The following is a 22,107-nucleotide window of genomic DNA, read 5'->3' on the forward strand; positions in this document are numbered from 1 at the left end:
ATTGAAAAAGTTTTAAATTGTAATAGCAGAGGAGGGGACCAAAATATTCAAGAAAGAGTAAGGATATCTCTGAAGGGAGAAGGAAGATCATAGCATTGAACAGAACTGGTAGATCTTCACCATTCTACAGCTGCCCCTAGGAAAGTTCTTCTTGTCCAAAGCTGAGACTGAGAAAGGATGGAGTCAGACTGAAATGCATCTAGTACCATTTAAGTTATAGTGTAGCAACAATGCATGTGTTCATCCCCTGCTGACATTTTATTCAACAGAAAAATCAGAACAATAAATCATGCACCATTAAAACCTGATGCCAGAGTCAGAGACATAAGGCAAAGTTCATGAGAACATCTATGAAGAGAAATAATTCCTGCAAACAGTAGGTGAACCACAAAATAGCCCTATGGTTGTACAAGGTAATCAACATACTGTGATGAAATAGCCAACATCTCCAAATTCCAGGAAGTGAGGGAGATAAATGGCACCAAACAGGCTGTTTTGCCTGGGAAGGTCTCAGACCGGTAAAAATCACTGTAGGTTGAGATAATTGAGCTTTATAATATGACACTGGCAGCCAACAACACTGGTGCCACTTCTCTCCAGGTCTGTAGGAGTGCTCAGGCCCCCCTCAGAGATTAAGTCTTGCTGTGTGGGAGGTTGCACCCATGTATTTGAACTTTTGTATTATGTTAGTGTTGATTATTGCAATTGTTATGTTTGGCTAAGGAAAGAAGTGATGGAGAACTGTCCCTAAAGATGTTCTGGCAGGTGCCAGCTGGAACCAGAGTTTATGCGGTACAGAGTTCAGCTCAGGCTGCACAACGATGATCAGACTAAACTTGAATACTGAATGAAGCCAGACATATGATCTGCATCACACTGCAAGGCTGTGAGTGATTTCTGATCAACACAATACCTACACACAGCTCCTCCCAGGAGTGGGGAAAGTATTTAACTCCTTCAGGGGCACTGGGCTGAGCACTATTACATTTCTGACCAGAAAAAAAGTTTCCTATTAGCTTATCTCGTAGATCATTTGCCTTAGACCAGGGGTTTAAAAAATACAACTTGTGGGCCAGATCTGTCCCATGGAGCCATGTCATCTGGCCCATGGTCCTCCTGGAAGAGCCAGGAATTTAGGGGCATGCCCAATAAAATCCAGAGTACAGAGCTTCACTGAGGATATGTATTGGTGGGGACAGGTGAGCAACAGATGCAGTAGCCCCTGCACCTCTGCCACGCACCCCACCACTGGATGTGGTGAGAGGTCCCACAGTTAAAAGTTGCATGATCCAGATTCAGCCTGGGAGCTGGGTGAATTTTATAGGTCTTACACAGTAAATTCCCTGGCCAAGAGCCCAGTAGTGAATGTGTGTGAAAGGATGAAGGCATAGAGATTTTATCAGTCAGAAGTGGGGCTCCACTTCTTTTTTACCTCTACTGTAATGCCAGTTTTCCATTTGCTGATAATAGATCTATGTCAAATCTACAATTAGTTTATCCAATTCATAATGCAGTAGCTAAGCTTGCAAAACAACTGTAGCCCACTAAATGAGATCTGTTTCGAAGATACCTTGCTTAAAATTGGAAGACTATATACTCCAAGGATGCAATAACCTGCTTCTGCCTATCGCATGAGCAGGCCAGTCATTAGAAATATTTCAGTGCTTCTTAAATGCTTTCAACTGATGTCAAACAAGTAGCAGCTTCCAGTAACCCAGGGACAGAAGTTTTTGTGGCCTTTGTGCAATCTTTTCCCTTAAGACCTTTGTTAAAAAACATCTTGCTGATGATGAATGACACATTTGGCAGGGTCTTCTGTGCTGACACTCAGAATGCCAAGATTACAATCAAGAAAGCACAATGCCAATCAAAAAGGTCAAATGTGTCACCCTAGCAGGAGCATCAAGAAAGAGAATTATACCCACTGACTGAGGGTTCATTTAAAGGAACTATCCTGTCTCCATCTAAAAGATACAAGGTGACCCTGCAGGTTGTCACTGAGCATCTTCTGGGGTGATAATGGTAGCAGAAGTGAACAAAGCATTGTTAGAGCAGTTCAGCAGCACTTCACAAAGAAACAGAGCTTGCAAATATAACACCTCTGTTGTCAGAAGCTGAGCTATTTTGAAATGCTCCATGTTATCAGTTTTAAGAAAAGAGCCTCCAGCAATTTCAGATTTCAACCCCATCGCTATAGCTGTGGCTCCACCCTCCTCTTCCTTATGTCAAAAGGAATCATTGCCCTAAATTAGCAACAAGCCAAATGTAAAATTAAATTAACTGAAGGGAAAAAAGGTTGTAAATAACAACTTTAGTTTATTTGAAGGGAGTTATACTGAAGGTCTTAGATTTCTATAATGGCACCAGTTTCTTTACATCATAGGGTCAAACCTTGTCAAGGAAAGATTCACTAGAATCAATGTAAAATACAATTCCTGTGCTTCTATACTAGGTGCCAGGTATATTTCTCAAACCGTTGTTCTTATTTGATCTGCTGAAGGTCTCTCCCCCCTGGCCTGTAATGACCAGGGATCCAGGTTTTCCATTTCCCATGGAAACACAAAGAAAACACTGTTTCTCCTTTTAGCAGAGAAACCCACAGATTCCCTGCTTTTGAAAACAGCTCTGCAGGCTGGCTGAGCTCCAGCCTGCAAAAGCTGTTTGCAAACAGGCAGGAAACCCCAGCCCCTGGTCAGAGGGGAAGGGGGAGGGGAAGGGCGGGGCCTGAGACTCAGCCATGGCTCTGCTGGGCTCAGCTCAGCCTCACTCTTCTCCAGGAGCCTGAGGTAAGTGGGGCTTGCAGGGGGCTGGGGGGAGCCAGGAGTCAGCCCCACCCCCACCTGAGCAGGCAGCAGCAGTGGGGAAGCCAGCTCCATGTTGCTTCTGCTGCCTGCTGCTGGGGCCTGGGAACTGCAGACTTGAGGCCTAGGCCCCATAGCCCTGGCAACTGGGGGCCCCTCCAGCAGAGCTGGGGGGCAAGGGCTGTAGGTGGAGGGCAAGAGGCCTGAGTAGGGTAGGGGGCTGTTGTGGGGGCAGTGAGGGGTACCTGAATTATTGAGGGGGCTTTAGAGGCAGTGAGAGGCACCAGTAGGGTTGGGTGGGGCTTTGGGGACTGTCTGGGTCACCAGCAGTATAGGGGGTGGGGCTTTAGGGGCAGTGAGAGGCAGCAGCAGGGTTGGGAGTGCTGTCTTTGCAACACAGCAGTCAACTACTTATAGCAAATCATTTGCTCCAATTACCTCTAACTGGGTTTATTGTTTTTATCAGTTTGTTGTCTATTCTAAATTATTCAATGTTTTAAATGTATTTAAAACTTTTGGCTACTCACAAACTATTCCTTGGGTGCATCTATATGTGCAGTTAATGCGCCTGAATTTTCTGCACAGAAAATTCAGGCACATCAAACTGTAGCCCTGCTCACATCTGAATGTAGAACTTAGCTTGCAGATTTTTTAAAGCTAGTCACTTATAACCTACAAAAAAACTGCCTTGAATTCTAATCAGATCTGATTTCTATACAACTATTTGTGATTATTTCTATGCTGGCACCATTATCTTTTCTTCTGTACGTGCTTTATTTAACTTGACTGCATTTACTTATTTTATTTTTCTCTTTAAATTCTCACAATGTTAAGCACTTTAGAATAAATAATACACAAGGCAAATGCACAAGGCCTTTTACACTGCTCAGGTCATGTAAAGATACTGTAAAGAACATAAATTACATTCACACTCATTTTATTAAAGGATACCATACATGGTCAAAGTGTGAAAAGGGGCCTTAGTGTAGATAAGAATCAGAAGCATAGTATCCTTGTTAAAGCTATTTTTATACCAAAACCAAACAAACTTGGAATGTGGGTTTTAGTACATGTAGGTCTTATTCAGACAAATAATTCAAGATATAAAGGGAGCAGTGTTAAAAGAAAAAATCAGAACACTGTAAGTTGAATTCTCCATTGAATTTACAGGCAGGTGGGTCCATTGATTTCATTTTATTTGACTGAAGTCAGTGGGGTAACATAGGCACAACTGACAGGATAATTTGGCCCCAAGTGCTCATTACAGAAACAAAGTTTTACTTTACTTCTCCCTCATCGTTGAGCTATCACTGCTGTAAACACATCCTCTTTAAAATTGGTCACACAGCACAAGTGCATTTAGAATAGTTAGATAATTTTCTTCCCAACCTACATAAAACGTATTAAAAATTCAAACGTCAAATGCTAACATTATTCATTTAGAACAAACATGAAGGAAGCTATGTAGGGGAAAGAGGAAAACAGATAGAACTGGTGCGGATTCATAAAACTACTCACAATGTAACCCATGGCAAGGGACCCAATGACTTACACAACAATGACTTGGAGTGGAGAGATCATCCGCTAGCATATGCTGCCATGGTACTACTGCAGTGAATTGAGCTATAAAAATTCACAGCAGCTGAGGATAATCATCCTCCATCCTCTGTACTGAAGGTCAAGATCATTTGACAATCCCAAGCATTTCTGCCACACCAGTGAACATAGTAGGATTCCACTGATGCAATTCTTGCTATTAAGTCTTGTGCTACCTCCTGTATGATGTGTCCTATTCATACTCACACAACTCAGTAGAATATAGAAATGCTACAGTGCTTCACCCATTAGAGGTGCAGTAGGAAAGAGAAAACTGATGCTGTTACATAATGTTTACGGCCCGGCTGTAGCTTCTATTCAAAGTGAAGATCCAATTTAACAGAAGCACTAGGCCAGTTAGCTTCTGGATAGGCTAACTGGACTAGCTGAGCTCTAGGCTAGTTAGACATAGTCTTCAGTAGCTATTGGTACAAAGCACCACCAGTCTTATGAAAAGTCATTCAATCATTCTATGACAGACTGCAATGTAAATTGGCGGTGTTCTGCACCTTGCATGAGATGTTAAATATTAGGCAGAATTAGGCACACATCACACTTTGCCCCTTCATTTACAATGTGTTGAATTTTATCTTAGAGGTAGCATCACTGAAATCAACAGAAACATTGGGAAGGAGATTTGCAGCAGTTTTTATAAAGATCTATTTTGGATAAGTTACTACAGCCTTCTGTTTCCATAGTAATTGCATTGAGAGAGTTAGTAGATAAGATCTTCCTTACAGTATGTTATTACCAACAGTGCGGAGTTTCAAATATTAAGCAAAGCCAGCAATGTTAGGGTTTATTTCATATTCTAGTCACAGTATCTCTGCATCTATTTCTAGTAGCACTTCCAGGAATTACTACAGTGATATGCTCCCTATATAACACATTGGGAAAGCGAGGTCACCACTGTGTTAGCCAGCCTCTAGTACTGCACACCTTTCATGTTCTGAACACTCCTAACTCACCTGAACATCAATATTTCACACTGATCTGGCATTCCTCAGAAGTCTCAAAGCACTTTACAAAACAAAGGCATTGCTATCCCCATTGTGCAGATGGGAAAACTGAAGCACAGACTGTTAAAGTGATCTACCTCAGGTCACCCAAGAAGCCAGTGGCAGATCTGGGAATAAAGTCCCAGCCTTATGCTCACACTGCTCTGCCATACTGTATCCCATTACATACACTTGGACCAATTATGCATAGCACCGATTTGAGTGTAAGATAAAGTTTTCAGAACTGGGGCCTCTGTGAAATCAGTCAGTGTAAATCTTCTAAAATGGGTGTCAAGATTATGTGTGTCAGCAGTGGTGACAAAATAATAAATATTTCAGAACAATGGAATATTGTCCATGTGTGTGTTTTTACATGCTCATATTTAAGGAAATAATCTGGTTCAGGAGTGGTGCTTAGGCGAGGGGATTAGTAGTAGCTGTTTTAGAGCGATTTTCAGTGTAGTTTTGGTTCTTGGTGAACATAATTGACTGAAGAAAGTTTGCTTTTTATTTGTAGTCTTACTTAGCAAAAGTAATAAAACCTGAACATTTTTTTAAACTTCCATTGTTATAAACAAAAATCTAATTTCATTAAAACTGTCCCTGCTGAGGAGGCAATTAAATTAGATGCAGACTTTCTGCAGTTAGAACATAATGAAGTTGAGCAGGAGTCAGGATTTATAGACATGCCGGCTACTACATTTTATGCAAAGCAAATGCTCCCAATGAGCCAGTTCTTTCTGTGGGCACACAGGGAAGGAAGACATTACCAGACAAGCTCATCCTGTGAGGCACAGTTAGCATCAGCAGAGGGGACGCTTTGTAGTTTGCATTTTGGACTGGGTTCTATTTCAAACTCTACCTCAGACTTTCAGCTTGGACTTGAACAAGTTACTTAGACATAGATTCAGACAAAAGTCTTACATGATGGTACCCATAACTTTGAGGTCTCGGTCCCCTGCAATGGAACCCAGTACCCTAAATTAGGCATCTAGGTTCCATATACAATGAACTGGAAGAGAGGATCCTGAGGATGGGATCAATGAGAGCATGATAAGTGAGGAGTCTCAAGCACTGACCCACAGAAACCAGTGAAAATAGTCTCAAGTCCTGCCCTTTCCCCAGGGTTTACTCACTCTACTCAAGTGTGGAGGTACTTAATGGAAGGTAGTTCCTTCCTCTTGGACTTCACAGCCTAGACCCTCTCATGAAGATATGTACCTGCTGTCCCTCTTTCAATAGCACATTTCTGATTTAAAACACAGTCAAAGAGGTCACAGCGATACCCCACCTCTTAATCAATAGCTCAGTGGTTGGAACACAGAACCAGATAGCATGAGCCCAGGTTCAATTCCTTTCTTTATGTGAAGGAATTCCAATGCACACTTATCCGATAGCCTGGTGGTTAAAGCACTATCGGTTATTCTAGGCCAGGAGCATTCTTCACTTCTCCCTTTGAAGCTATTTTACTGTACATAAAAGAACTTAAGATTCATTTGATCAAATGGAGGAGGAGGCAGCCTGACCCTCCAATATAACAATGAGGACATTTACCAGAGGACTCCTGCATCCATCTCCTGTTACCATGATGCATTTTATCCATTAACTGTTTCAAATAAGAGGAATAACTAGTCCTTAGAGCAGGGGTCGGAACACAGAATCCCCCTCTTTTCAGCCAGTCAGTCTCCTAACAACTGTGTGACAGTGTCTTGATAACTTCTCTCTCAGGCCCAATGAATGCTGACTTCTTTTCTACAGAGTGGAACAGGTTTTAAAGTAAGGTTGGGAAGTACCCTGGAAAAGTAGGCACTTTGCAGGGACATAAAAGATTTGAATTCTCTCAGAAGAAGGCAATGAATCAGTCTGAGATCTTGGGTGAAGGCTCTAACCTCCAGGATACTATGTAGAAGGGAGAGGATGCTGGCCGTACTACAGAAAAAGAAAAAAAGTGGCTACCATTGAATCTTATGCAGGGTATGATAAGTATTGTTCAAATATACTTACCACTTAGGCTCCACAGATAGTGGCCTGGTGGATAGTGGCCTTTTATTGCTAAAGTTTAGTCAAGAGTTAGACACCAAGCTGCTCAACTTTAAGACAGAGATGCTTCTGGATAGGCCTAAAGTTGTACCTCTGGGTTACCTGGGGAACTTTAATGAGGACAGGTGAAGTGCCTATGCACTCCAGAATTAGGTAACAGCTGAACAGGGATTTTCAGAATTGCAATTTGGGACATAAGCCTTAAATTTCACATAAATTCCACATTATGGGACTATGTCCAATTTTAGATTCGGCCTTTAGTCCATCTCTGTGCCTCATCCTGATCTCTGAAACAGGAATAGTAATTAGGGCTGTATGAAGCTCTGGTCCCTGATTCAATTCAGCGGAGATTCGGCCCAATTTGGTGGCCAAATCTCTGAATCCGAATCGATAAAAGGACCCTTTAATCTCTCTGAATTGAATTGGAACCCTCCAAATAAAGTTGGAGAGATTTGGAAAGATTTGGAGATTTGGCAGCTTTAAATGTTTTTTCTACATACCTCTAGGTAGGCAGGGCTTCTGACTGCTATGATCCTGGGGCACATGAAGCATCCCACAGAAGCACAGTGGGATCCCCAGCATGGTCAGCAGCAGACCCACAAGTGGACTGGAAGCACTTCCGATTTACTTCTAGCTCCACCAGGGAGCATGCGGGGGGGCCCCCCAGAACCCCTCCAGCTCAGGGATTGGTGCCTCTCAGGTCTGAGGAGCCACCTGGGATCCCCCCACAGCCAATCAGCGAACCAGGGGGCATGGGAGGGCCCACCGGAAGCTCCCAGGCAGACCCAGAAGTGGACCGGAAGTACTTCTGGTCCACTTCAGGAGTCACTGCTGAGCACGTGGAGGCCCCCCCAACACCCGCAGTCCTGCTACCTCAAGGTATGTAGAAAATTTTTTTAAAGCTGTGTCTGTGTCCGAATCACCGATTTTCCAAATCTGAAGATTTAATGCTTCGGCTGAATCGAATCAGGGACACTGATCTGAATCAATGAATCAAATCACTGTCCCTGACTTGGGCCGAAACTGAATAGAATAGGGCCCGCTTCACAGAGCCCTAATAATAATAATGCTTACTATCTCTCACGGTGTGCCTGTCTTATCCGCTGAGACTGCAATCTCTGGGACAGTGACTGTCTATTCTATATGTCTACACAGTGACAGGCACAATGAGTCCTGAATCTTGACGAGGGCCTCTAAGTGTTACAAGAAAAAAAATCATAACTGCAACTGCAATCCTACATTCAAACAATTACAGGAACCAATCTCCCTCCTCCCCCATGATTCTCTTGCGGGGGATAAGATTTGAAAGTAGATAGACTGTGTCCTTGTGTCCCATTCAGTGTTAGTCCAGAGAACAGCAGTGGCTTGCGGAGAGGCAATGTTGTAGGAGCTTGCATTCAGGGACCACAGCCAGAATTCCTCTGAGCTCCACTAGTTGTACTCCGCCTCACACTAAGGGCCTGGCTTCAGTGGCACATTTGTGCCCAGAGTATTATACACATATAATCTTGCCTTTGTTTTCCCATTAATAATACCCAAATTTAATTTATATGCTCACATGCTTAGTAAAATTTACTGGATAATATTTACTCTTGATCATCTAAAAAGGTGACAGAAATCATGACAAAGATGTTGACATTCATCATGCAATGAAAACAAAATATGACTTCATTGTAGTCAAAAGATTTAGACATATTTGGTCCAGATTTCACCCTCTTGCAATCCTGCTCAAGCCCACTGAAATGAACAAGCCTACACAGACTGACAATCAGGCTAGAATTTGGAGTTTGTATTCAGGTAAAGACATCTACAGTTCAAAGGACTGACCACTAAGAAGCAGTGCCCATTAGTCCTGTACTTTCATTTGTCTCTTGTAAAAGCCCGTGCTGGCACACTGCAACCTCAAGAAGCGTTCATGGTTTAGCTGTCACTGTTGTATTTTATCCCACTGTTTGCATACACAGAAACTGAAAAACAAAGTGCCAAGCAGAGTTGCAGCATGTCGGGCATATGTTGCTTGATGTCACCCAGAATTAAGCCATGTGGATGTGATGAAAGTGGCAGACTGGTGCACCATCCAAGGGAATTTTAGTCAAACCATCATTAGAAAGAAATTTCCCATGAAACAGAGACCAGTCATGACCAGGTTCATTAGGATTCAGCTTCTCAAGTCTGCTGAGTACTGTGAATGCCCATGATAGTCAGCGTGAGTTTGGGGTTCTCATCATTCTGTACAATCCATCTTGAGGAAGAAGATATTTTTACATGCTTAAAGCTGCTCCAGTCATTAAGAATTCTGCCATTGATTTGCAAATGAAAAAAACTAAGGCCTAACCACAGCAACAGGAAAAGGTAGGAGGGCAGAAACCTTGCTTATTGTCTACGGACAACATAATGATAGCAGCTATGTTGTGTTTTCTTGGTTGTAAGCCCATGAAAGTTTCTTAGGACATTGCTATTACCAGGATTAAGTGTAAGGATATACAAGGACTTCTGCAGATTCTTACTCTTCACCAACCTTCCCTTATATGTGAAGTCCTATTGCATTAATGGGACAAACAGAAGCAGCTGAAAAGCAGGTGATGTGGTGAGTACACAAGCAGACACCAGATAAAAACTTAACATTCTTCTGATTTTTCTTACACTTTCTTTTCAGTTAAATTTTTTTGAACAGCCATGAAATTAAGGCAGAGGAAATACCTGAATTATGCTTTTCCAAGAGCTTTTTATAATGCTGTAGAATGAATTCAGTGAAATAAAACAACGAAAGAACTAGTCTTCTTATAGTAAAACAACACCTGGAGAAAGAGGTTTATTGTAGCTCCTGAGGTGACAAAAAACAACAAATAGAAGATTTACAAATTCTATGATATTCAGCTTTTCATATTTGTATGCCAGATTAAACATGCTATAGTTTGACAATGGTCAAGGACAAACTAACATGCATTCTGGTGTAGTTGACATTGATTTTTACACTGGTGTAAATTACACTGAGATCAGGAATGGACAGACATAGAGTTACCTCAGGGTAGCTTAACAGTGTGTGGGTAACTGGTGGGGAGAGGGGATGAGTGGACATGTAACAGCCTTTAGTAGTTGGCTACTAGGGCTGTGCAAAGCTTCAGTAGCTGATTTGATTCAAGGAGATACGGTTCAATTTGGGGACCGAATCTCCAAATCCAAATCAAATCCAATTAAAAGCTCTGAATCAATTTGAAGCATTCAAATCGATTTGGAAAAGCTTTGGAAAAGATTCGTCCACTTCGGGGATTCAGCCATAAACTAAACAGGCAGCTGACACAGCTGCCTTTGGCTGGTAAGTCTGTTGGGGTTGGGGGAGAGGGAAGGGAAGGGGTGTGGGGGAGGGAGGGATTGCGGCTGGGTTGGGACTGGGACAAGCTGCCCAGCTGTGGCAGGGGGGGCATGTTACCCAGGGAGGGGGTGGGTGATGCAGAGTGCGGGCACGTCAGCACTCGGAGTGAGGGCTCTGTCCTGCTGCCGCTTGCCCAGCTGGGGTGAGGGGCGGGATGTGGGCATAACTCGCTCCAGGTGAAAGGGGGCAAGCAGCAGTAGGGCAGAGCCCCCTGCTCCTAGTGCTGCCGTGCCCGTATCCCATGCCTTCCATGCTGGCTGGCAAGCAGCAGCAGGACAGAGCCCCCACTCCCAGTGCTGATGCAGGCAAGGCAGCACTGGGAGCAGGGGCTAAACCTTGCTGCCACCCAGAGTGAGCTGGACCTACATCATACCTCCCCCTCCTCCCCCCTGTGCTGCCTAGGAAAATGGCAGCAGGGCATAGCTCCCCCCGCTGGGGCAGAGGCGGGCACAGCCGGAGGAGCCATGGGAGTAGGTGCCCTGCCCTGCCCCATCTCCCACCTGGCCCCAGCCTAATCCTGGCACATAAAGAAAAAGAAAAAGAAAGCCCCACACTCACCGGCTCTGACAGTGGTGATTGGGGCCTCTGGGCACTCACGGGCTCTGGGCAGTGCAGGGCAGTAGGGGATAGTGGGGATCACCTCCCACTTCTTTCCCACACGACAGATACCCCATGGTGCAGATGCAGCATGGCTCGGCAGGGCACCACATGCTGTCTGTGAGCTAGGACAGCTCCATCTGTCAGCTGGGGCCCGGCACTGCTCAGCCCCAGTGGCCCCAGGTCCCAGACAGTGTGCAGCACCCTGCTGAGACACACTGAACCTACACCATGGGGCAGCTGCTCCCACACTGCATGGGACCCTATGGGCCTATGTACACAGGCCTATCAGCTACCCAAGAATGGATGGGTAGCCAGACAGTATCTAAACCAGGGTATCTTATACTTGTAGAATTCTCCTTGATCATGGCAGATGTAATTCTCTACCTGATGAGGCAAAATTACCGTAGATTAGGGGTTTGCCTCATCTGTATGTTTACACACACACACACACACACACACACACACACACATGCCCTACTACTATCTCTGCTCTGTACATATATACATATATACATGCACACACAGTACTGTAATTCTGCATTTACATTCACATGCCTAAACATTTAATCCATCCAGGGCCTATGATAGATGCACATACTCATATTGCAGGGGGCTTGCATTTTTGAGTGCATGTTCTATTTAATTGTGGAATGATACTTTAAGCAAATCAACATGTGCACACATACAAGAGAGAACTGTGAAATACTACTTCATTAAACCAAGAAAAAGGCCCATTAAACACATGAGTCCTAGGGTAGACTACTAGGTCATCGTTACAGTACTAATGGCACAGAATAATTCCCAGGCTAGTAACTAGATTGTCATGTGTTTTAACAGCGCATGGTCTATTCTCCATTCAGTGCTTAGAACTTCTATTAACGTTAATGAATATGCATATGTGCCTCGAGGGGAAGAACATACTCCCCCATGGCTTCTGAACTTGTTTACAAATTCCTCTGAAAATCACATTGTGCTTATTGTTCTGCACAGAAAGCTATTATGGCTGCCATAAGAACTTCCTTTTTTTTTCCTATCTGAAGAACAAGAGAATACACCAGAGCAGATGAAGGGTGGCAAGAGGCTGTGGACCAAGAAAAATAATTTAGCTCTGGGAGTCTGTAATCAGAAAGTTTGCAGCAAAAATGGTTACTAAAACTGCAGAATCTAAACCTTCAGTGCCCACCTCAAGAAACCAGATAGCTGCAGATGTACTGCAAATCTCAGCAGGGGCTATCAGAAGCTAACTTGAACTCTTTCGTGTTCCGTCCTGTTGAATCCACAGGCTGAAGAGAATGAAAAACCCGTGTAGTTTCGGGGCCATCTGTAACTGCCTGTGCATGGGCAGTGAGTGCACTGAGCAGTGGAGAAGAATTCTCTGTGATCCCAACAGCAAAATCATTCCAGTAGCTCCTCTCTTCTTGCTGTCTGCAGCCCCATGAATGTGACTTCTGGGTTGGATGACTAAAACTGAGGGAAAGCAAATGTGAATTTTTTCTAATTTACTAGCATCTCTGCTCTACTTCAGGGGAGGGAGTTTTTTCTGTCATACAGTATTTTCAGCTATATCAGACTGATTTTCATAGGGATTTGAGGACCTAACTACTACTCATCTCTTAAGAAATCTTTTCCATTGTCTCCACTGACACCTAATTAGGGCATTTGTAGATGATACAGGGGTTTAATTCTCCCTAAATTGAAGCGGTTGATTGTTAAAAACACCGCTTCAATTTACGGTGAAGTAAACCTCTGTGTTATGTACACCTGTGTTGGAGCCCAATCCTTACCTGCCTCTCCATCAGCCAGGGGAGAGCGAACTGCTGGTGGGCAGAGCAGTCCCTCAGCTGCTGGGAGGTGCTTCCCTCTGTGGCAGCAGCAGTCTGTTACCCCCCACCCCTGATGGCACCTGCCCATGGGCACACACCTCGGCTGGTCCCAGGCAGCACCGAGGCTGTTGAGGGAAGCATCAGGCACCCCCGCAGCTCAGGCAAGCCGGGGGAGGAGATCAGGCTCATGGCTTTTTTTTTTCCCTTTCTGTGGAGCCTGCCTTCCCGGGCAGCTGCCAGGCTGTCTGGACAGTCTGCCTGCACAGCTCCTGGGCTGCATGGAGCCCGGTGCTTCCCTCCGTGGCTGTAGGGTAGAAAACTAAAATTCCTTGGAGACATTTTACTTTTCAGCACCCCAAAGTCATTTGCTGTGTCCCAAAGCCATTTAAAGCACATTATGCTGCTGAATATACTACAGCAGCTGGAATTAACATGCAATACGCCACCAAATGTTGAAACAGCAGTGCCATTAAAGTCGTGCAAATGGCATTTAACCCACTTTAAACCAGATAAAAAGAGTCATCTACAGACAGCCTTAGGTGTTAAGCCTTCTTAACCCCTGCGACATAGCTACTGCCAGTAAGGGCTCTAACCTAGCTTTACACAGTAAAGATAGTTCAGCCTCAGGGTTAAGTTACGAGTGAAACAGCTACTGATGACCAAATGCTGTCCTGATTTACATCCTATACAATGTCTATAGACATGTCACAGGGACTAAATTAGGGAAGAATGCTGTGCTTCAAATCCAGAAGGTCAGGAACAAACATATGGGTTAAAAGAAAAAAAATCATTCTGTATAAGGCTCTTATGAAATATTCCTTCCATCAGTGAATGCTACTTAGAGGCAAGAAAGTAAGATGGCTGCTATACTGTACATTTTTTCAAACATTATTCTTTTAAATAAATTACCAGTCAATGGAGGATGCAAAAGATATTAAACTGAAAGCTCTAATCCATTTCAGTCCATCTCCTGTTTATACAGATTGGCAAAGCTCACAGCATTGTGTTAGCAGCCGAGCTTGCAAGGTAACTGGGAATTTTATGAAATAGTGCCATCTGAAAAACTCCAATTACAATTATAGTCATTGCTTTTTCTCAAAAGGGAAATATGCTCCCTTCTAGAGATTACTGAACAGGAAAGATACTTCTATTAGACAAAATTGCGAGTAGCAAGATAGATGTCTCTTTCACAGGGAATGTTCAAGTGGAGAACGCATAAAACAATTAAACAACTACAAAAACAAGGGGCCAGAATTCTTGTGGGTGATATCTTTTATTGGACCAATTGTATGCTGCGGCTTCTGAAAAAGCTCTCAGCATGATCCTATCTCTGCATCCCACACAAAGTAATGATCCTATTGACTTCACTGGGACTAGAATACGTGAACGCTTAGCTTTTTTGAAAATCCTACTTTGAGATTTAAAAAAAAATAAAATAAAAAAATCTCTTGTGTATTCTTCATTCATGTTGCCAACAGCATTTTAGATAATCCTCATGGAAAGAAAATCAGGTTCTAAAATCTAATTAGGTTTCACAATTTATCATCATCAACATAGTACTATGTGCCACTGTCACCAAGCAGGATTCCATTATTTAAAAAAAGAACAAAAAGAGAGTCACTGCCCCAAATTCTTTACAATCAATGCTTGTGCCAGTTGTTTACTTCCTTTATATCTTTTAGTTTGGAAAGAGAAAACCCATTAGTTTAACTCCTATTTATGTACCATTCAGAATGAAGAACAAGCCTGAAAACCTTAGCTTCTAAACATTTCATTTATAAGTTATTGTATAACACCACAAATATAATATTTTTAATATTTACAAAAATTGTAATTAGTGTAATATTGGGACTGCAAATTATGCATAGGACTATTAGATTCTTCAAATGATCTGTTTCTGTTGGAACACTAGACCTCTATGGAAAGACAGCGTTACATTCTATAAAAACTTGTTTTTACAAATCTGAAGTGCGTGCTTGACCTAATTCAGTCAATATGACCCGATCCAGGTCCTTCAATTACAGTATGAATAATGGACCATGACAGAGAGCACAGACATTCAAATATGCCAACAATATTAAAGAGGATCTACAAGGTAGACCCTTTTCTTGGAAACTACTACTTAAAATATAGACAGTTTGGGTATACTGTAATGCAACACAAACTGGAATATTATTATTATACTAGGACAGATCCAGGGGGGAGCAGCTGCACTCCTTTTGCATTCCAAGTCAATCCAAACTCTAAAGCCAGCTGCCTGGGAGAAGCATTGGCTTTTCTATTCATGCAGCCCTGAGGTAGTCAATTGACTTCATGGCTCATTATAATCTATCTGATTCCTGCTAGTCTCCTTTCACTCCACAGGTGTTAAAGACCCTCTCTTCTTTATAATGGTCTCGATGTTCCACTATTCAGATTGTCCATTCTTTTGCAATATTGTGGTCTGATAGCCATTCCTGGTAATGCCTCTCTCCTGCCTCACACACCTTCTGCAGACTGTTCTTAACTCTAACTGAAAACCTTAACTCAAGTGTAGTAATACTAAATCAGATGTAGAAATGACTGACACTGAAGTAGTGGAGGCACTGTCAAGCTATTCAAAAAGACTAGATTTTCTTTTATGGCTCTGAATAACAGCTATATATTTAATTATAATGACTACAGGACTAATGAAACTATATGTTTGGACTATTTTTGCTTAGTTTGTGTTTTAAACTTAGTATATAATCTAAAAAAATAGCACACATTCTGATAAAGTTATATTCATTTTTGCTTTGATCTTCAACTGACTAATATAACTTCTAGTCTACCTGGAGAAGAATACTTGTTGAGTTATATGGGCTGATGCGACTCACCATGTGCTCTCCTCTTCTCCAAATCCTAGATCTGCCCATGAACTGCTATGTAATGAGTTTGGGCTAATATGTGTTATTGCATGTTTGAAGGAGATTTTCACACTGTTTCAAGTTTAGAAGCAAATACTTATCCAACAAACAGTGTGCGTAGGCATTATGTTTCTGTTTCTATTTCTGTTACTAATGCTATTTTTGTTTTTAGGAAAAGAAAGACTTCCCATTTTACAGCCAAGTTTCTCCTACCACGTGATCCTGTAGTACAGTCAGAGTCATATTTAACATCATGATCTATTTCTAGGGAAATCGTTACTATGTGACAAATCCAATATTTTGACTTTTGCAAGGAAAAGGAAGAGAATATAGGTTGAAAACAGAAGTTCTTTATTTGATAACAATCCAGGATTTAAACAGGCAACCCTCTCCCCTACAAAAACAAAACAAAAGAAAAAAATGCAAACAAAGTTGTACAATATTTATAAAAGCTATCTCCTTGCTGCCTAGGATATGTATTTAATTTCATATTTAATTTCATTTTAAATTAGTGGGTGAGACAATAAATACTGTAGGTCAGATTATTGGGCTTTGCTGTCAAAAGCATGCCTATGTTTTCATGTCAATTTATTTGTACTAATCCCACATTTGCTTATGGAAATCTATAGCTTTGTTCCATAATAGTTCTTTGTGGTTAATAGAAACAGCACAACAAGGGCTTATCTGCATATATCATTGCTCATATTTTGTCTATTTGTACATGAAAATGCAGAATTGGAAATGCATGCCACAATATATGCAACACTGTTTGAAAATACAGGCTTGGATGATCATGGATAATCTGAGTAGGGATGTATCCCTGTCTCTAAATAACATCTGTGAATATGCATTTTCATGGTTCCCTAAATTCAATGGAAGTTCATAGCCAACACAAGACAATATTGCAGAGAAATTTTAGTAGGTACAGCAGTTAAACAAGGCCTACAGACTCTGAATCTCCTAGACACCTTGCCAGCCAGATACAATAATGCATTTCTTAGGAGGCAAATTATGGAGCAACAACGATCATTTCTTGCCTAGAAAATCAATTCATTGAAATGAGCTTCTTCACCATTATCTGAAGGGTTTCAGGTCTCCTCTTGTACGTATGCTCATGGATTATTTACAAACATATTCCTATTCTAGGTAGACTGTGACCATGAAAATTCTTGTTCTCATTGAAGCAAGACACCTGACCATAGAGTATAAAAGAGATTATACCGTTTCTCTTCTTCAGTGAGAAGTAAAACATTTTGAAGCTTCAGTATCTATATCTAAACAACATGTTGTGACATTCCTGAATAGTTATCAAACACTATGATACAACAATTTTCTCCACAGACTCTAACAACTCTGATTATGCACTCTGTATGTTATTCTTTAGTGAAATCCCTGAAGAGTTTGGCACCTCTTAATGGCCCTCCCTTATATGGACCCAGTTTGTTTTGATTCTAAGTATGTTAGGGTTACAAAGTCCCCTCAGTGGGAAAGCTTCAGGTGCTTCCTCCCATTAAATGAAGCGTATTCATCACTGTGGCTGCTTACAGATGTGAAAAAACAAACAAACAAACAAACAGCACTTTACTTTAAGATCAGCATACCCCCATGCTGAGCAGAGCACATGCCCGGAAGAGGCATCATGTTAGTTTGACCCAGCCCACCCAACATCTGCATAGATCGGGCACTTTGGTGCGGCTTTTTGGTTCTTAAATCAGCTATTGGATAAATACACCAAAAAGCCCCACTGAAGCACCTGATCTATACAGATGCTAGGGAGTTGGGTCGAACTAATGCGTTTCTTCTTCCAGTAAAGTGCTGGGTTTGTTTTGTTTCCTTGTTTGTTTGGGTTCATATCTGTCAGCAGTGTGTATTACATTTGCAACTGGCAAAGACAGAACTGCCACTGAATGGTCACTCTATGAAGAATCAAAACATTTCTACTTTATGGAGGTAGTTTATTACACTATGCAATAAAATTCATAGATTATCTTTATGATAGTGATGGAATATTCATTCGTTTTCTTCTGTGTTCCTGGGTATACTAATAATCTGGATTGACCTGGTATGCTGCAAAAGTTTCCTGGAAAGAGTTTGAAATAGTATAAATATCATGCAGGGTATCTGGTACAAATATGGCAGTGACACCCAACTTACACATACATATATAATCATCATGTATTGGGGTATGCAAAGCCTAACCTAAGCTAGAAAGGATGGAATTAGTAGTTGGCCTAGGAAACAGAAATGCCAGTCAACTCCATCTTTCAAAATCTGCTAAAGATGTCACAATCAGAGGGCACATCCTTCTGGTTTAGGTAACGATCAGGAGTTAAAAGGAGATAAAGCGGGGAAGACAAAGAACACAGGGGTTGCCCAGAAAAAATAAATAAATTTAGGGCTACTGGGAGTTACTTTTCTAGTCAAAGGCCCCTGTTAAATTCCCGCTTAGCTTTCTTGGGGCAAGGGATAAGAATGTAGACTTTTCTTCTTTCAGACAGTCAGATTCTTTTGCTACTTGGGAAAAGAGGAAAAGGGAAACATGGATGTAAACATATTAGGTTCCCTGATCATCCCTGACAGCACTATAATCCACAACTCCATACAGCATACTGTGTTGACTCTTGTGCACACTCACACATTTAATGGGAAATTTTATGTCCATCTTCCTCTAAGCACAGTCAGTGTAAAATCCCAAGTCTGAATCATTTCAATTTTAGCAGGCTAGTCTAAGCTGCTTAGACTGAACTGGTAAGCAAGTGAACATTCACTTTTGATTCTGGAAATACAGCCATGTGCCTGCAGTGGCCCAGACCAGAAGCCAGGAGGTGCTAGAGCATGCCTTCCTGCTCTGCAGGAGCAGACAGCTTGGGTCAAGGCTAGCCTGCAAGTGAAATGCAAAGCATCCTGGGATGCAGGCTGGCTGTGAGTTAACTTGAATCTGGAGGGGATCTGGGACAGAAGTTCAATTAAATCAGTTCAATTAAAACCTAAATCAGTTAAGTCTGATACTACATCCATCCAGGTTTATCTTACACCAATTTCAACCATTTTGAAAGTAGTCTATGTACACTGAACTTCTGTTGCATTACAGATTTGAACCCATTGCCAATCACTTATACTGGTTTGTGTGTAATTTCTGTCCCTAGCTATTGAGCCTGGCTGTACAGATAGATGTAAGAGAAAGAAAAAATTGTCTAAAGGACACTTTTTTTATATATATAAATATGTCTTTTCTTTAATCTGAGAGATCTCTCGACCTCCCAGGGCTAGATGAAAGTGCTGTGCATCCTACTGGCAAGGTGAGACCTTTTCAATAATACAAAGATCCAAAAGGTCACACAATATTGGACCTTAAGCCTGTCAGTGGTACAAGACAGAATATTGCCTGTCCTGGGCTTTAAGCCAGTGAAATATTGTAGGGATAAATTCTGGAGGAAAATTATGGCAAATGGCTTGGTCTTCTAAATTGCTACTAATTAAAGCCTGGGTTTGGAATGTTAGATGTAGTCCCAGTGGAACAAGGTTACTAGGCACAGCACAGGAGAGGCAATGAAAAGTGCATAATAAATGCCACATATAAGATACCTGCCAGCAGAAGTGGGGTGAGATTGATTCAGTCTAAGTCTATATATAGCCTGTTGATAAAAGGAATGGTTTGGGGATATTTTATAGCCTTTAAAACAATTGATTGGTTAAGAAAAGGTATAAAATATGTAAAGCCAATGAGCATTTCCAGCAACTGTCAAAAACAAAGGGATGCACACAAGGAGCACAGTATATCACACTGGGTGTTATAAATGACATATAACACAGGTAGAGGGAATAGTTCAACACTGCTTTAAAAAATGTTTAGAGTCATTGTGTTTGAAGAGGAATTCCAAAACAGAAAAGAGGAAGCAAAAGGTATCTTGTTCCCTCCCATGTAGTTCCTTTCCCTTTTAATGCTGCATCATCTAGGGGAATGAGGAAGAGTCAAGGAGGAGAGGACAGAGGGAGGGGGTTAAGAGGCAGAGAGAATGCAGGATTTGTCCAAAAATGAAAGATGAATAAAGAAGGAAACCCTTCAGAATTAACAAATCCAATATTAGTTGTCTTAGTATTCCTCTTCAAACCAGCTATTGCCTTTGGGCTATATGCCATGCCATCCCTTGTACCACATGACCATTTTACCTCATAAGCAATATTGTAGTTGCTATAATTGTTAAGAGCCAGACAACACTTTTGTAAATACTCTTATAACTTAATATGCTGTCTAGGCAAATAGTGCTGACATTTTAAAATAAATCACAGGGAACATATATGCACTCTTTGAAGGAGGGCCACCTTAATATTTTTCAAATAATTCTAGTTCTTACCTTCAGTTCTATCTGGTAATTTCCCACTCTTAGCTGTTGTTCCAGAGTTAACAGTTTCAGATGAGGTGCTCAATTTGGTGCTGGGGTCTCGCTTAGGTTTTGGTGGTGGTTGTTTTCGAGAGCAGCTACTGCTTTCATCATCAGTACCTCCAACTGAATGAAGAGATTGGGATCTCACAGTAAAACCACTTGAGCAAGGATGTGGCAGTCTGTCCTGAGGAGCAGGCATTGTCATAAATCCCATTCGGAAATGTTTGCCAACATAACTTGCATCATTTCCTCTCACCACTTCTCCACCTATGCTGTAAAGAGAAAATATATGTCCAGGTAAAGGATCTACTTCTGTTTTTATAACACCTGGAAACATTTACAAATTTTCAAAAATTTTAATTCAAAACATTATCTACAGTCAGAAACTTATTTCAACCAGTTCTAACAGAGATGGGCCCAAACTGATAATTTTGTCTTGGAAAAGGCATGTTCTTAATATACAAAGCCTCCTTTGGCAGTATATCTTCCTTCAGTTTCCTGATTTTTTTGCTTCCTCCTTGAGATGTATTATGGCTCACTGAAGCAAGAACTTTTCCCCCTCCCCTCCCTTCTTTGGAGTCCTCTCACACCACTGAGAAGAAGAATAATCTTCCTTTAATAAGCCCATTTTAACTCCTTCTTCAGCTTGCGGTATCTTGAACTATTTTTTTATTTCTGTATATTTTCTATTTTCCATGTAGCCCTACAATATATTAGGAGTTTTCCTTTGCAGAGCAACCAAAATCAAACCACACTAAGCCATTTTGTAGCTATGATCCAGTTAGATAAGTTTCCAAAAGTGAACATCAGGTACAGTCTTCAAAATATCATAGTATTATGCCCCTTCCTTTGATTTTAACCAAATTTGGCAGAAAACCTCTACCCTTAGAATGAGATGCAGTAGCCAAACCTTCACAAAGACTTTCTTGGAAGAAGTTAGAGGTAAGGTGGAAAACAGTCATATAATATGAATGCAATTTCATCTTTGGGCCTTGTTGAATATTACTTTTAGGTAGCTCCTGGAGCTCTAAACCCCTGGATTGTCCTAAAACTAACTCCTGAAACTAGTCTCAAGCACATTTTAGGCAGCTTAAAGTGATGCCACTCCAGGGCAGGTTTCTCTCCCACCCGTTACCCAGCTCATGTCCCATTCATGTGGTGGCCACTCTACACAGCTGAGCTCCCCATGTCGCAGACTTCAGTAGCTCAGGATGCAGTGTCTCCTCCCTCACCCTCCTGTTTTGTGTGGACAAATTTGCCACTCTATGAACTCTATGCCCCAGGGGGCAGTTCTGGCACCAAGCCAACTTCCCCTCCCACTCCTGTGCAGAAGACCCTGCAGAGCACATATCAGCAAGCCAGGCTGCAGGGTATGGATGGGTCTGGGAGCAGGATCAAAGGGGGTGGGGAGGTAAGGGGAAGACAACATAGGGGGCCATACTGAGTCACTATGAGCTCAGGGTACCTTCCCAGGACAGGGGCAGTAGCTCCCAAAAGTCTTCCCTCACCTTCTAAACACCCCAGGAAGCACAACCAGCACCCCCTCCCCCAACTCCAATCCCAATCTCAATTTATTAAGGCATGAGACCTCCTTTAATGCAGTTCT

At 41.9% G+C, this 22,107-nt stretch overlaps 1 protein-coding gene across 1 annotated transcript in view; it reads right to left on the bottom strand.

Moving 5' to 3' along the window:
- Window positions 1-22,107, bottom strand: part of NYAP2 (neuronal tyrosine-phosphorylated phosphoinositide-3-kinase adaptor 2) — a 149,858-nt gene that overhangs the window by 96,234 nt on the left and 31,517 nt on the right. The window contains exon 2 of the mRNA XM_019532559.1: window positions 20,472-20,828. Within this exon, the coding sequence (XP_019388104.1) occupies window positions 20,472-20,828 (357 nt within the window). The remainder of the gene's footprint in view (window positions 1-20,471; window positions 20,829-22,107) is intronic.

Source organism: Crocodylus porosus, unplaced genomic scaffold, assembly GCF_001723895.1.
Source record: "Crocodylus porosus isolate Cpor-Errol unplaced genomic scaffold, CroPor_comp1, whole genome shotgun sequence".
In the NCBI taxonomy this organism is placed as follows: domain Eukaryota; kingdom Metazoa; phylum Chordata; order Crocodylia; family Crocodylidae; genus Crocodylus; species Crocodylus porosus.